This window comes from Podarcis melisellensis (assembly GCF_964234715.1).
Source record: "Podarcis melisellensis genome assembly, chromosome: 17".
Classification (NCBI taxonomy): Eukaryota; Metazoa; Chordata; class Lepidosauria; order Squamata; family Lacertidae; genus Podarcis; species Podarcis melisellensis.
In genome coordinates this window covers 32,708,433-32,725,304 of record NC_138534.1, presented here as the reverse complement: position 1 = coordinate 32,725,304, position 16,872 = coordinate 32,708,433, and the positions used below count along the sequence as shown (strand labels likewise).

At 41.6% G+C, this 16,872-nt stretch overlaps 1 protein-coding gene across 3 annotated transcripts; it reads right to left on the bottom strand.

The window, feature by feature from the left end:
* Positions 1–418: 418 nt before the first annotated feature.
* ADAD1 (adenosine deaminase domain containing 1) lies at positions 419–16,539 on the bottom strand. Of its 3 annotated transcripts, none has more exons than XM_081894177.1 (12): positions 16,498–16,539; positions 12,042–12,257; positions 10,568–10,756; positions 9,710–9,877; positions 8,551–8,637; positions 7,835–7,960; positions 7,043–7,166; positions 6,546–6,716; positions 5,290–5,516; positions 3,760–3,997; positions 3,085–3,217; positions 419–1,827 (listed from the first exon to the last, which is right to left on the bottom strand). In XM_081894177.1, the coding sequence occupies exons 2-12, from the start codon at positions 12,244–12,246 to the stop codon at positions 1,714–1,716; spliced, it is 1,782 nt and encodes a 593-aa protein (XP_081750303.1). In that variant the 5' UTR covers positions 12,247–12,257; positions 16,498–16,539; the 3' UTR covers positions 419–1,713. The 3 variants fall into 3 exon arrangements, with proteins under 3 accessions (XP_081750303.1, XP_081750302.1, XP_081750304.1); XM_081894176.1 differs by lacking the exon at positions 16,498–16,539 and adding an exon at positions 12,400–12,720; XM_081894178.1 differs by lacking the exon at positions 16,498–16,539 and adding an exon at positions 12,390–12,516.
* Between the last annotated feature and the right edge of the window lie 333 nt (positions 16,540–16,872).

Here is a 16,872-nt window from a genome sequence, read left to right as displayed (position 1 = left end):
AGCGGTAGAGATCAAGCTTTCAAGTGAAAAGGAACGCATTATTATTACTTCAAGCCACACATGTCAAACAACAATTCTCAGCAAAAAAACCAAGTTTTATTGGGGGGAAACCCACAGTTTAACAGAAAAAACTCCAACACATTTATTTCTTCATTGGGCTAAAAGTTATTGCTCAGTAACACACACTAATTTAGGAGCAGCCAAAGTGATGCCCCTCAGATGTTGTTGGACTTAAACTCCCAGTATGCCCAGTGAGAATGGCCAGTGGTCAGGGATGATGGGAACTGTAAGCCAACTGGAAAGCACCATACAGGCTACCCGGGATAATTCCTATTAAAAAACTAGAAATCTCATCTTACTGTTCAAAGCCTCTAAATGTGAATCAGAAAACAGTGAGTCAAACCACCCCCTTTAAAAAAAAAAAAAGTTACAGTGTAGGTCAGGCTAGTCTTCAGATGCTCAGGGCTGTTCCTATCACAAAAGTATCACAATGAAGGTGCTGTGAAAATACTTGGGGGCCAGTGGCTTCACATGGTATAAAAGTTGTTTGCCCTGTTGTTTGTGCAACTGTACAGATCCATCTTTGCTTTGTGGCCAGCAAAGACTCTCCATGCAGACAGTAATATATACCTTATAGTGATTCAGTTCCAACATGTTCCTGGCAAATAGCATTTGACTGCCAATATACATGAAACTTCCTTCACTTTGATTCAAAAACTTAGATTATGAGGACTCTTGAAACAGCTTAACCACAATAAATGCCCTTTCCAAGATACCTGGCCATATATAAACGAACTCCTGCAGGGGCGACACCAACTTCAATGAAATGGCATTAAATATATCCTTTTGGCTACTGGTTTGCACATTTTTACCATTTCGACCACAAAAGCAGTAGAATATTTGTGAGCTTGCTAGTTCTTGGAAATCGATGTATCACACATAACTTTTGATGAAGCTGGGTAGATTGATTTTAATGGCAAACTACGGTATGTGATTAAGACCCTTTTCAGTCTTAAGGATTTTAGAGGGAAAAGGACATTAAGTCATCAACATCATCTCTGAAGTCAAATTGCAAATGAAATATTTAGGACACCTGATACAATTTCCAAGTTGTTTCCAAATGCAAACACAATTATGCACAAAATACTGGGCTTGAAAAGCTTGCAGGCCTGTTTTCCATAATGTACCATATTTGGTTTGACCCTGCGCTCGTGGGGTTTTCTACTGCTGTAGTTTGAGTGCCCACAACTGAAAAAACTTATAGCCCACCAAAGTTTAATGATGATTAATAAGGAAAATTGTGGCTTTTAAATCCAGAAGATAAGCAACCAATCTTTAAAACAAGGTGATGACATGGTAACTTGTACAGCCATTACAAGCGGGTACTGAATCTAGCAAAATAATAATTGCCAGCATACAATTCTCCACTTTTACATTGTTCAACCTCGCTTATTTTAAAGCTTCGTCGCCCAAGTATGAGAAATCAATTAAAAATATATTACTGCAAATGCATAACACACATAAAACACCAAACTATAGTAATAAAAATGGCCCGCATATATTAACAACTTAGCTAACTTGTTTTGCGTATGTACATTTTTTTTCAGCAATCAGTTGGCGCTGTATTGATCTAAAACTACTAACCAATGAAAAAGTTAAGAAACTCAAAAAAACTAGTCTACTTCAAGAGCTCCAGAGCCGATATATTAATCCTTACATACTGAATTGTTCAATACGTGGAGACTTCACAATCCAAGACCCAAAACCATGCTGCTCCAGGTAGGTTTTCAGCACATATTTCGCTCCTTGGTAGGGCTCTGCCATAATCTAAATTTTAAAAGTTCAATTAATAATTTAACAGTGAGGTTGGTATAAAGAAATCCTCACAATGTGCTTTGAAAGTTTGCATACGGCAGGCTTGTTGAAATACACATCCTCCAAAAGGCCTATTTATCTCTAATAAAATCATTATTAATTATCATCCAAAAATCACAGGGCAGTACACAACATAAAAACACAAAATACAATATAAGAAACGAAAACCAATACCCACCCACCCCGCCACAAACATATTTAAAAAGACATAAATTGCGTAATCTGCCAAAGGACTGGTTACAGGGAATGTTTTCACTTGGTGCCTAAATAAGTTGCCTGGCAAGCCTCCCTGGGGAGAGCGCTCTTGCATAACGTAGCTGGGTAGGAGAGATGAAAATAATGCCAATATATTTCACATCTGGCAACCAATGTGCCCCTTTGGTTTCATATAGTACATGGGTAAAAAGGTAAAAGGGACCCCGACCGTTAGGTCCAGTCGCAGACGACTCTGGGGTTGCAGCGCTCATCTTGCTTTACTGGCCGAGGGAGTAAAGCTTCCGGATCATGTGGCCAGCATGACTAAGCCGCTTCTGGAGAACCAGAGCAGCACATGGAAACGCCGTTTACCTTCCCGCCGGAGCGGTACCTATTTATCTACTTGCACTGTGTGCTTTCAAACTGCTAGGTTGGAAGCAGGGACCAAGCAACGGGAGCTCACCCTGTCCTGGGGATTTGAACTGCCAACCCTCATGGCCTTTTAGCAGCTGTGTGGCTCATTTAGCGGAATTACTGTATTTAGCACTAACTCTGGAAGTTTACACTCAGTTCTGACCCAACTAAGCCTCCTGTCAGGAGCATACATTCTCCTACCTATGCAAACTGCCTTTCGAAGCTGAAGAGGGCACAAGGATCTATCAGCTACTTTATCATGCTATTCCTATCTTTTAAATACAAGATTAAAGCCAATTTAACACATTGGTTAAAGCAGGTGGATAGATTACTAAATTTCTTCCCTGTATCATGGTAAACAAATTACTGATATGTTCTTGTTCTAAAATACAATAGAACCACGTATAGTACTAAATTACTTTCCAGATTAATGAATACTATTGAACTGTGACCTTTAGATTAACAGCTATTCAAATAACAAGATCTAGGATATTGTTTCCCCTTGCTAGCGTTAAAACCAAACCAATTCTGAACTCAGTGAATGAACAAAATAGAACTCACGAGATCTGCACTTACAGCAAGTTTCCTTTCAAGTCTTACCTTTGCTTCGTGGTATGTGCCCGCTTTAAGTAAATCATCTCTCTTTGATTCTTTAACCACTAAATTGAAACGACTTAACATCGCAGCCTTGCAAAGACGACTTGCCATTGAAATGCCGCTTTTGAAGGGTGAACTAAGTATGAAAAAGAGTGATGATAAAGAGCACACTAGTGGTTATTTGTCTGATTTCAACTAGTTATAGAGAGCAAAGTTACTGAAAATCCTTAACAGGTTTTACGGTTACGTGGAAAACTAGAAGCCTCTGTTTCAAAGTTATTTTATAGAATGAATAAGCAAGATTAAAAGTAGAGGTAAAGGACCCCTGACAGTTAAGTCCAGGATGATTATGGGGTTGTGGTGCTCATCTTGCTTTACAGGCCGAGGGAGCCGACGTTTATCTGCAGACAGTTTTTCCGGGTCATGTGGCCAGCATGACTAAGCCACTTCTGGCGCAACGAACACCGAAACCAGAGCAGTGCACGAAAACGCCGTTTACCTTCCCGCCGGAGCGGTACTTATTTATCTACTTGCACTTTTTGGTGTGCTTTCAAACTGCTAGGTTGACAGGAGCAAGGACCGAGCACATGAGAATAACTTCCTACTTGTTTTGAACAGAGGACGATTAAGCTAAGGTGCTTCTTTCAATTTAATGTACTTTTTGTTATAAACATTTACCTTTCTGTGATCTTCCCATTTAGCCCATCTACGACCTCCAGCGACAAGTCTCCTTGGGACCAATTCAAACTAAGAGATCTGCGTTCCAAATCTACCTGTACAGCGCAAGCAGCAGATACCAAGCTAATGCGAGGTTTGTTCACCATGTAGAACATGGGCAGTTTTGAAGTGAGAGCATCATCTACCCGTTGTTTGATAGCTATTTCCAATCCTCGTGTATCATGGCAGTTCCCATCCCCTAAAAAACATTAAGAACCACACCAAATATTAAGAGAAGATCAAGGCATGCTTCTAGACTCTGAAGCTTTGCTCTATGGAGATGTACAGTTACCATTTACTCTCTGCTTTAAGCCCCATTCCCATAGAACATTAGTTTTCAGAAGTTAACAAGACATATAGCACACTAAACGCAGATACTAGGAAACATCCAGTGTTTAAATATTTAATATTGACTGAAAGGAGAGACTCAAGTCTGAACACACAAGGTGCATACTGGATGTGCACTAGGAAGTTTACCACATAACACCAGTCTTGAAAGACCTACATTGGCTCCCTGTACGTTTCGAAGCACAATTCAAAGTGTTGGTGTTAACCTTTAAAGCCCTAAACAGCCTCGGCCCAGTATACCTGAAGGAGCGTCTCCACCCCCATCGTTCTGCCTGGATGCTGAGATCCAGCTCCGAGGCCTTCTGGCGGTTCCCTCATTGCGAGAAGCAAAGCTACAGGGAACCAGGCAGAGGGCCTTCTCGGTAGTGGTGCCCGCCCTGTGGAACGCCCTCCCATCAGATGTCAAAGAGATAAACAACTACCTGACATTCAGAAGACATCTTAAGGCAGCCCTGTTCAGGGTAGTTTTTAACGTGTGACATCTTAGTGTATTCTTGGTCTTTGTGGAAGCTGCCCAGAGTGGCTGGGGAAACCCGGCCAGTTGGGCGGGGTACAAATAATAAATTATAATATTATTATTATTACACCAAGTGCAGCTTTCTACCCTGTGCATAAGTGTTCACAAACATGGAACTCTCTCTCAAACATTACTGGTGTTCACAATCAGAAATGGCAGAGAGGTGATCTTTTCATGTAAAGGGTACAGAATAAAAGTACAAACACCATGCGCGTGTAGCATACAGATGAACTGATTTCATGTTAATTGGCCCAGAGATTGGATAGACTTGGCTTTCAACCTGTAAATCAAAATTTTTCAAAACTATGTTTTGATATCTCAAACTACGGTTCCCGCCGGGGACTATGGGAACTGTAACCCATGACATCTGGAGGGCACTAGGTTGTGAAATGCTTTTAAAATGTCATTTTATATTTTAGTACTGAATTTTGTAAGCTGGTTAAGCACTTTGAATAGAAAAAAGACAAGACATTTATCAAACTTAAAGCTAAATTTCATGTTACTGTATGTTTCAGAAGCTGTTCTGTTTTGGGGGCCGCTTAACAACCCAACAGACAAGCGTGAAAGTATGTGATTGGTTATGATGCATTTTAACAGTATTTAATAAGTAGAAGTCACTCACTTACCAACAATGATCCTGTTAACATAAACGGGCTGAATGAAGTGACTTAGCAGGGCTCCCTGAACACCCAGTACTTCCCATCTTGTCAGTTTGTCACTAGCAGACATGCTGCTTATTCTAGAAATTTCAGCAGGGCAGTAGACAGTGAGATAAACCTTGCCTTCCACGGCAACATGAAGGCACAGTTCCTCATCAGCTTCAAATGCAGATGCAGAATTGGGACTGAGGCGTCTATAATTAAGTATATAGCACAATAATTAAGATATAGCAGTTTCCCCAGTCACAGCAAAATAGAAGTCAGCCTCTAAGTGAATGCCTTGCTACCAGGGCTTTTTTTCAGCCAGAACTTGACGGAACTCAAGTTCTAGCCCCTCTCAGGGACTAAAGGTAGCTGTCAAGGCTCCTTTTGTGCTAGGTCAACAGCTCAAAGAACTATGGTATCTTTGGCTAATAGGGAGCTATCAGCAGTATGTGATTTCCTTCCAACTGACCTTTTCCTATCACCCTAGCAAGCAATAGCATGCTAATACATGGAAATATACATAGCAGGAGAGGCTCCACATTCATAACTGTTGTCACAATCACAATATCAATTATTTCTTTCAAGAGGACCCCTTCTCAACCACTAGGAAGCTATGCCAACAAGGGGAATCTTTTAAGGCTTGGATTCTGCAACAGCTAGTCTTCATCCTTCAATATGAACAGAGCCAGTTTGGGAAGGCAGGGAGCTCCTTTCCAAGATGAAAACAGGTGGTGCCCCCCAAAAAGTGCCCTCTATTCCTGTGGAGTAACTGGTTCACAGCCCAGAAAAACCTACTGTAAATGGGTAGAAGTCTGAATACATACATACAAAAAAAGCAAAACATGTTTGGTAATAATTGGCTAATTGCATATGAGTTAATTTATCAAAGAGAGTTCTATCCCTTCAGTTGTAAAGAAAGCACCGTCAATTTGCACTAACTCAGTGCTGGGGGGAAATCAAAAGATGTTCGAAGCAGTGAAAAGAAAATTATCAGCTATCTGTATGAACTGGGCCACACTTAAATTTGATTTTGCATCGCTTCTACGTTACTCTCCCTTTTTCTTTTCAGTAGGTTGGCCTTCCAATAATCGTAACTGCAAGCCTCTGCGACAATGTGTTACAAATCAGACTAATCAATATTACTTTCTTGTACAGCAAATACAATGTAAAACCATCTTAATGAGAAAAATGCATCTGCATGAATTAAACTTTATAATGTTGGAATGTCTAATACTTACAGCCTGGACTTAATCTGAGCAGATCCTTTTGGTAACTGATTCATGTAGAGAAATATGCTTACGTTTGGTTTTAGCGCAAGCAAGTTTGAAGATGGCTCAATGCAAAATATGGATTTATCCATCATGGCAGCATTTTTACTGTAGTAGAGCAAAAGCTGTCTATAAAAATACCTTGAAAGAAGCAGATACAACACAGGATGCATTTAAAATCTGTATTAGAGAAACCAGGATGAACACACAACTTTTAGTGTCAAATTACTTTTAGAGTCAAATTACACATTCCCAAGAATTAGCAGGCCCGGGAAGAGCTGGTCTGAGGCACGGGGTGGGAGTCTCCAGTTGGCTGGGAGGCCCAGGGCATTCTTGGCATGACAGTTTAAGCTCGGTAGACCCCTGGTATGGGTCCCTGACCAGTTTAGCCCTCCAAGGCACAGTACAAGTGTACCCGGCAGCAGTTTTAATTTGAGAAACAGCAGCAGTGTTATTTATTTTTTTACCTAAGAAGAGAGCGTCTTGCAGTGACAACAGCATGAGAGTCATGCAATATTCTCCCATCTGGATGACCACATTGACTATAGTTGAATTCACCTGTTCCGATAGCGACCACCTCATGCTGTCTAACTAAAAACAAACAAACAAAACATTTGAGAAATTTAGTTGCCCATTTGGGAATTCAGCTTTCTTTTTATTCAATGATATTTTTAGAGATACTCCCTAGAACAGGGGTGCAGAACTGAATTTGAACAAAGGACTGGAGCCACAAGCTGTCAGCTCCCTGTAGGTCAGTTTGACAGGCCTATCCATCACCTAACAACGTATGTAAGATGCAAGCCAGGCAATACAGTGAACCTAATCTGTTCTGGAAGTCCGTTCTTAAACCAAAGCGTTCTTAAGCCAAGGTGTGCTTTCCCATAGCAGCGGGGGGCTCAATTTACAAATGGCACACACTCAACAAGAAGCGGAACATGTTCTGCTCCCAAGGCAAAGTTCACAAACCAAAACACCTACTTCCGGGTTTGCGGCGTTCTTAATCCAAGTTGTTCATAAACTAAGCTGTTCTTAAACCAAGGTACCACTGTATGTGCCAAATTCCTAAGCGACAGCACCTCTCAATATTTCCTTTTGAATTTGACGCTAGATCCTCACCAGTCCCATGCCTAACTTTCAGTGATGAATGAGTGAGCATGGTTTGAGCCAAACCACATCACTGGGGGGGGGGAATAGGGTGGCTTTATGGGGACCAGAAGTTGCCATTGCAATTTCACCAACAACACCACGTTTATGCTTACCTCTTTCAATTATGAAAGCAGCCAGCGAACTGCTACAACTCTGGTACTCTGGATATTTAGCAGTCAAGCTGTTGAATGTTTCCCTGACAGCTTGAGAAATTTTTTCATACGCATGATGCAGCCCTTCTAGTAAAGTTATAAAGAAAAAGAAAAGCATCAAAACCAACTGTTTAGAAATATTGGAGATCATCACTAAAGGGGAAAAACAGCGTGCATGAACGTTTATTCTCTTTGGTATAAGGAGGAAGTGTGGAATGGTAAATCCTTCTCTTGGGAGTCCACAGAGAGTACTTCAAGTAATGATCTGCTTTCTTAAGAATATACAAGTAGTACACAAGCAAGCATATCTTTACACAACAGCTCTTCCACGCCATTCACTAGATTATGTAGCCTACTGCATCTCTGGTTATATCACCAATAATTGTTGTTTTTAGTTGACCAAAAACAAAGCAAAAACGAAAAAACCGGAGCAATAGCTAACTTGAGATGCCACAGCAAAGTTCCATCTTTATAAGCTTAACAATGCTACACTTTATACAGCGATCACTAAACCAACACCTGCAGATGTTAAGGCACCAATGAAGGTCTTGCTTGGCACCCCAAGCGCTGGGTTAGTGGCTCACCTGTAAACCGTGCTATGGAAAAAGCAGTTTATTTGGTGATAAAAAATAAACATGCACAACCATACATTTGATAGAAAAACAGAAAATGCCGACCATAAGGAAGCTTTGAAATGTAGCCAGCTTCAGCTGTTCTTTGAGGTTCAGTTACGGTTGTAGTTTCTGAAAGATTCCTGGGAGGACCTGCAAAGATACCAAATTGGAAAAAATGAGAAGATAACAACCTAACATGTTACTTAAAAGAAATATATGCTCCTTTAACCAATATATGCCAAAACCAACACAACTGGTCTCTGGAATAGTCAAAGTACCCCACACATCAACTGTCTGCAATACTGAAGGAATGGGTTTCCCAAACCCAAAACTGACTGTGCAGGCAGTTTGAAATAGGCACCAAAATCCCTATTTTTCCTTAGCTAAAATCCATTAACTTGAGCTCTGAGTCAATGTATAAACAAAAACCCGGCTGTATGGACAAGTGCTCAGAGCCCTCTCCTTTATCAGTTTCTGATGGCAAGGATGGCCTTGACTGTACCAGTAGAACAGGGAAGACACGTCTGTGCATTATCTTACATCCTGACCACAAAGACGCACAGACCTAGTCCGGGAACAGCGCCAGAGTATGTTCCTGGAGTAGGTGACCTCTTGCTCCAAGATAAGAGTATAGGAACAGGAATACCCTTTTATGGTCAGAAGTACAGGAAGGAAAACTCTTTTATGGTTAAGAGTGCCGGAGCAGGGACATCTGTGATGTCAACCTGCGTGTACAAGCTGACGTGGCTGGATTCCTGGGGAAGGGGGGAGAGGGTGCCTGGAGGATATATATACTGCATGAAATCTCTCATTTCTTTGGACTTGCTATGAGCTGACCACGCAAGTGCCTTCTGCTATTCGGAGAGCAGAATAAACTCTTTCGCTGAACCAACCCTCGGTGTCATTTTACTTCCTTCCTCCCGTCCGGGAGCAACGCTCACCCAACCAATTGGTAAAGTCCAATAAGGCTACAATACAACTAGACCACACGAGGCCAAAACTTTGGAATATTCCGACACCCATCATAGACACTATGAAGATTCAAAAACATGGCAGTACTACTTGAAACGGGGGCAAGAAGATACCTATCTACCACTCTTTTCAGTATCCCCAGCGCTAGGGCCCCAGCGCAGAATAAAAGATTGGGTTAGTCTACGATAACGTTGTTCCCCCACCCCTGAACCTGACAGCGAAGAGAAAAACATCATAGTAGCAAAAGTACCTGGATTTTCTAGAGGTTTTGGTTCTGTCTCATCTAACTGCAGTAATTCATCAAGAGCAAGTTTTGCGGCATTGGATTTTGATTCCTTCTTGTTTTGTCCCAATCCAGTCTTATACTGAATGCCATCAACCACAGCACAAAATGCAAAGTATGATCCCAAGAGATTACCTTAAAAAGTGCCACAGGAAATCTTTTTTTAGATAAATGCAATTGTAAAAGTTTTATATTATTATAATTTATGCATATTGCATTTCACCAAATTTGAATTCCATTGTATCTAATAGCTCAATATTGGTAGAAAACCAACCATTCCAGGGATATGCAGACAGCGCTGCTCTTTCCTAATCTTCATTCTCCAGCCAAACCAAGGTGCAGCTATCATATCATTGACACACCGAACTTCAAGTATGACAGAAATTTGAATATTGTTTTCATTTCCAATTTAAATTGCGTTCCTAATCAGTTATTTGGGACTGTCAAATGACAGAAACTTCTTCTAGATAAGTGTTTTAGATGGAGTTACTGATTTCATCAATTCCCAGAATTATGACTTATGATTTGCATTTCTAGAGCAGGGAATGAGGATACTAATTTGCAACCAAGCAAAGGCAAGTGACCTCTCCAACAATGGCGGTAGCACAGGAAAGACTGCAAAATATCTAAATGGCAACCAAGGAATAGTATGTCATGGGTCGATTTTAATCAAGTTGTGCAGCCATTGAAATAACAGAGGGACCAAACTAATATTATATGGCAGCTTTGAATGCCACCTATTAAACAGCACCTTTAATGTCCTAGTACTAGAATAGAGTGGATTCCCAAGAAAGTGATTTTATTTTTAAATATATATATATTTACCTGTTGCTACTGTTTCCTTTAATTCAAGCTGCACGCGCTGCATTTGTGCAAACTGGTGCAAAGCAGACACTGGGTTTATATCCCCTCGTTTATATTTTGTGACAAATTCCTTCGGGATTTTCTTGGGAGGAAGTGAAGTGATTGGAACAATGGGTCCTGCTTTGGAATATAGGCAGTCAGGAACTTGACCTAAAATGCATTAGTTGATAATAGCATAAGTCAAAATATTTGCTTGGCAGCTTTTGTCAGTTCATTTTTGGCTATTCAGAAAGTGCTTCTGCGCCTTATCAAAAGCATTGTGATATTTTTCAACTTTTTAAAAGCTATTTTTATTTTCAGGGTTGTTACTTTATGAAGTTTTTATATATGACATTTATGTGGCATTTCTCTCAATGAACAAGGTAATGAGAATCAATCAGGTGGAGTGGGATTGAACTGTAGACTGCTTGCACATAAAGCCTATTATGGATACTGGGGAATTCTTGGGCTATTTCCACATATAATTAAGGGACTTCAGGCACTTTAAACACAAACATTTAAAAAGAAAGACACAAATGTGGGACTGTTAAAGACCTGTGAACACAATCCCATAGGAATGCGTCCAGATTTCTTGTCTCAATAGGGGTTTTAATTATTAAAACAAAAACATATATTAAAACTAACAAAACATGATGAAACATTGAGATATTAACTGGAAGATCTTTGAACAAGTAGCTTTAAGATAAGCAAAAGCAATGTTCTCTCCACACATTTTTTTTAGTCTCCAAAAATTCTGATTTCACAGGTATGTGGTCTTAAGAGGTATAAGCTCACACAACATTCAGATGGCCAATGAGTATCTTTTGTTTTGGCCAGACCGCTGAAGAAACCTTGCTGTTAAAGGCAAAAACGATTTTGGAGAACAAAAACAAATAGCAGCAGCAGAAATTTGGAAGAGCACAGATCAGGTTAAGACCAGGAGAGTAAGTTTAAAATGCTAATTTGGCGGCGATCACATCAGACATAGGAAATAGCCTTATTTGAAACACATTTGAAACACTTATGCCACTTTAATAATCATGGCTCACCCGGCCTACCCAAAGTGTGGAAATGGTAGTAGTTAAGGGTACTGGAAACTGTAGCTCTGAGTGCAAAACTACAGTTTGTAGGATTCCTCGAGCAAAACCATGGCAGTTAAAACAGAATTAAAAGGGCTCTAAAATATGTCGTGCGGATGTGACCTAACTCCGATCAGCCTCGGACAGCATGGCAACATCTGGAGAAGCCAGGGCACACCACCTCCAGATATTTTGGCCAGCATTTGGCCACAAAGAGAGGGGAGGACACTGTGTTAGAAATTATTCAAGAAAACTGCCAGAAACTGCCTTTTCCTCCAGAAAGAAGCAAAATCCTTCAGATATTCCCAACAGGAAAAAGCCTTCCAAGACCGTCAGCCAAAAACGACTGTTTACAAAAACCAACACCATACGATTACCTGAGATGTTGGTCACCTTGGAAGCCAAGGTGGAAATGTTAGACGTTTCTGCCGGTAAAAACATGGCTTTGGCGCTCTCTGCCTGCGGAAACAAGGGAGCCGAGGCCTGCAGAGAAGGTTGGGGCGGCGGCTGGGCGGGCAGGTTCTTCTTCAGCATTTGGGCAAAGCTGGGCACTCGAGACGCCTGGGGCCAGTCGCTCGCCATCTTGCCCCGACCTGGAAACAAAAGCAGGGGTTATTGCCAGAGATTCAGCACTGCTGGGGCGTGTGGGCCCAGCCTTAGGGACACCTGCCCGCTCCTAGTAACGCAATGAGGAGGAGGGGGAAAGGAACCCAAACGCCGCTGACTTGACCAGACCTTCCTCAAAAAAGGATTTAAACCGACAACAAAGGTCAAACACACGATCCTTCCACAGACAAGATGGCGCAGCGATGCGCCGGGCCTGTAGGCCTTCCTTCCGGAGCCACGGAATGACGCCACCTTGGCCCAACGGAACGCAGCACCCTTTGGGCCAATCCAACCAATTCCAACAGAAGCCGGGCGCGCAGGCTGCAAAGAGGGGCATGGCTGCTCAAGCTCTCGAAGCGCTTTTTGCGGTCCCACAACAACCGCCCGAGGGAGAACGCCCTTGCGCCAGGGTGCGCCACTCGCAGGGCCCCACACGTAACACAGGCGGCTTGCTTCCTTGGTCTCTCTCCCCCTACATCCACCATTGTCCTAGCGGCTCCTGCGGCACCACAAATACTCAATGGTCACTGGCGCCCCTGAAGTGTGTGTGGGGTGTGTGTGTGTGTCTGGGGGACATTTATTTATTATTTCTTTAATTATTTACATCTGTATACAGTGGACGCTCGGGTTGCGAAAGTGATCCGTGCGGGATGCATGTTTGCAACCCGCAGTGGTGCGTCTGTGCAGGCGCGGGTTGCAATTTGGCGCTTCTGCACATGCACAAAGCACAAGTTAGCACACCTCTGCACACGCGCGACCGCCGAAACCCAGAAGTAACCCGTTCCAGTACTTCCGGGTTTCAGAGGTCCGTAACCTGAAAAAAACGCAACCTGCAGCGTCTGTAACCCGAGGTACGACTGTACCACTTTTATCTTCCAACGGTCTCAAGGTGGGGTGCAGTGGCCAGATTTACGTATAAGCTAGACAAGCGATAGCTTAGGGCCCCACTCTCTTGGGGGCCCCCCAAAAAATTTAAAGAAAAAAAACCTGGAGGTACATTTCCCAAATATAAGATAACAAACAAGTAAAACAAAACCTACATACAGCAACAATAAATTGTGTCGTGTGGGCTCCTGTGATGTAAGTAATGGGCCCCGCCTGCTCCCTAAAATATCACTGGTTTGCTCATTTCTATATATAGGGTGCCTACAGTCTGCATAGACTGGTCCATAAATTACCATATATCCTATATGCAACACAACAAACAGCAGCAATTTGTTGTTGACAAAGGACAGCTGGACATATAAAGGGCCCCATTACCTTTAGTAGCTTAGGGCCTCATCAAACCTGAATCTGGCCCTAGTGGGGTGTATGGTTCTCCCGCCCCAGCCTGTGAAGTGGGTTAGGCCCAAGGTGGTCCAGGGAGGTTCACGGCAGAGTGGGGATTTGAACCCTGCTCTCCCGGGCCCTAGTCAAATACTTTAATAATTGCACCACACTGGCTAGGCTCTCTGCAACCCCTTACAGCCCCCTAACAGATTGTGGGCTGGCAAGAGTTTTATTGGGCCTGGGAGGGTTCATGTCTAGCTTGACTAGAGTGCTTTAAAATGAAAAAAGGCAGCCTTCCTTATGGTTAGCGTGTCTTCTGAACTCATTTAGCCCTCTCCAAGGGAGGAGATGCACAGCAACATGCTGGGGAGGTGCAAGGTGTGTTGGGGGGCGGGGACCTGAATAGTGGCATGTCGTGAGTTTTTTTTTTCATAGAGGAAGAGTTATGTAGAGTTGGAAGGGACCCCCAAGGACATCTAGTCCAACCCCCTGCAAGGCAAGAATATCAGCATATGTTCACCCTAGTCTTAATCACTCTCTCGCTCTCGCACACTTGATTCTGTTATGTATGCGTCCTCTACATTGTTCTATTTTCTTGAAATCAATAAAAAATATTTTTGAAAAGATCTGTCAGTTAGCACACATCCGGCGGAGATTTTTAAAAATACATGGAAAATGTCTTTTTTTAAAAATCCAAAACACCTGGCTTGGGTGGTTTATGGGACTTTTAAACAAAACATTTTAAAGAAAACTTGGCATCATATCTGAATTAAAAAGAAGGGGGATGAATTCCAGAAACTTGGAAAGACTCAAGGTTAGTAATGGTACCAAAACCTGGCAAAGATCTTGTTATTAGACTCATACCATTCAACTGCATTAATCAAGATTCAAAAATATTTTCATGCAGACAGATTAGCAGAATTAACGCTTCACCTGGTTGGCAAAAATCAGGTGGGCTTTGTAAGAGGGAGTATTTAAATACTTTAATTTTTTTTATTTCAGAAAAAGAACTGGCAAATAAGCTTAAATCCATCACTGGATTTCACAATGCATTCCACAATCAGATTTTTTCCCCTTTCTTCTCTTAAAACAAATGAGGTTCAATTCCAAATTCGTTCAACTTCTACGTAATTTACAGAAAGGCAGTAAGGCTATAATCAGAAATTATGGTTGGGATAGACACACAAAACAGAGGGGCCTTTTCTTGCCCCTACTTTTTGGAACTTTTGACGAAAAGTAGAGACCTTGGCTATAAAAATTACAACTATTTTTAATTTGCAAATTTAGTAACAAAAGGGGAAAAGGAAAAAGAAATATGGCAAAATAGTCATGAAAAACACCCATCGTATATATATATGAAATAGAGACAAACCACTTTTGGAGGGTGTCATAATACATGATACAACACACAAGTTAAACTTATCTGCAGATGATATAGCCTTTATGCTTTTCGGTGGGTGAGTGGGACTTCCCAATTTGGCACTACCATGCATCCAAATTAGCTCTTATAAACAGAATGTACACATCTGAGAAGCAAATGGAATTGGAACATCTCTACAGGAAATCTCAAACCAAAACAATACATCTCTTATTCACTAAAGCAGTATTAAAAATTTGGGTCAGACTCCTCAGTTAGCTTTCTCTCCACTGACATCAATCCTTCAAAATGAATCTGTGCTCTAATAATCATGCTCTATTATTATTATCATCACTACTACATTTATTTTAATACACCTTTCTACTTTCTTTTTGTGCCTTGTATTCACATCTTACAAATTACCGGTACATTTTGCTCCCCACTTACATTCAACTGTTCATTAGGCACCCCCTTCAAAAAAAACCAAACCCAGCGATGATAAGACAGCACTAAGGTCTCTGAACCATGTAACAATACAAAAGCATTTCTTTTTAAAGCATTTATGCTTTCCAGCCCATCCCAGAGGTTCTGAAAATATTGACTGATTACAGAGCCATGGCAGCGACAGAAACTAAGGCTACAAAGACGACAGTATTGTTTTTATTATTAAATTCATTACCTTCCCAACAGCAGGTTCCGGGGCAAGCTAAAACCATTTGAAATTCCTAATTAAACACAGCTAAAACAGATTAGTCACAGGAATAGGGAGGGTCCTGAAGACACACTACACAGGTGATAATCATCAGAGTAAAGTAGTGGGCCTTCAACATTTGCCAAAAGCCTAGTCAAAGTGCAGACACAGAATCTCAGAGCTGTGGAGATGGAAGGGACCCCCAGGATCATCTAGTGCACCCCCCTGCAATGCAGAAATCTTGCTCAGTCACCCCTGGGTGGGCTTGAACCCCCAACCTTCTGGTTAACAGCAAGATACATGGACCCACTGCAGGGAGGAAATTCCTTAACTTTGGAGCTGCAGACAAGAATGCTCACCCAGGCCACCACATTGCTAGTATTTGATCTTCCCTCTACTATTTATGTGCAGTTATTTTGATGCTCTGTACCTTTTAGTACCTAAATAAAAATACTTTTTAAAAAGGCAACAAGAGGCAAAGCACATTTCTGGTTGGGCAGGCCTCCTGCCACATTTCTAAGAGAAATGACGGCATATATGCACATTAAACTTTCCACCCTCAGTTTACTTCCTTTTAAGTAAAACCATTTTTCTAATAAAAAAAAAGTTTGTATTTTATATATCAAGCATTACTCCACCAAATTCCAAACGGCATTAATGAAGAGAAGGCTTTTTTTTTTAAGTGTCCCTACACAAACATTTCATGTTCAAATTAAACATAAAAAACACTGGCAAAATTTATCTAGAAAACCTACAACTGAAAGCAGAGACCTGGCAATCTCTCAGTAAGTGAGGAAGAACAAGTGACCAGCTGAGCCCCCGAGTACAATTACAAGACCCAAAACATGCTTTTGCATATCAAAGGCAACTGCTGACACGTGGAAATAGCCAGCTTGCAACTCCTCCTCACCTACACGCAACTCCCAACCAAGCCCGTCTCAATCTGGGCTCCCTGCAAACAGAGCAGGGGAGGAAAAGCAACAGACCAAACCAACTGAAAGGAAAAAAGGGGCGACAGGGAGAGTTCATCCCCCCTTCCTTATTATTTAAAATCCATTTTATCCTTTTATTACCATAACATTTCTCCAGCATTTAAAAGCACCTCTGACCTATTCTTCATACTGTATAATATGTTTAGTATATCCTACAGGCGGAGTATTAAGAAAAGGTTTCTCCCCCTGTTGTAGAAAAGATGGTTTGTGCAAGACCTCATTGATGAAGGGGTGTGGTGCAAGAAGATTACATGGGGTCTACTAAGGAGGGGTTTAGGGCTGCGATTAAACCA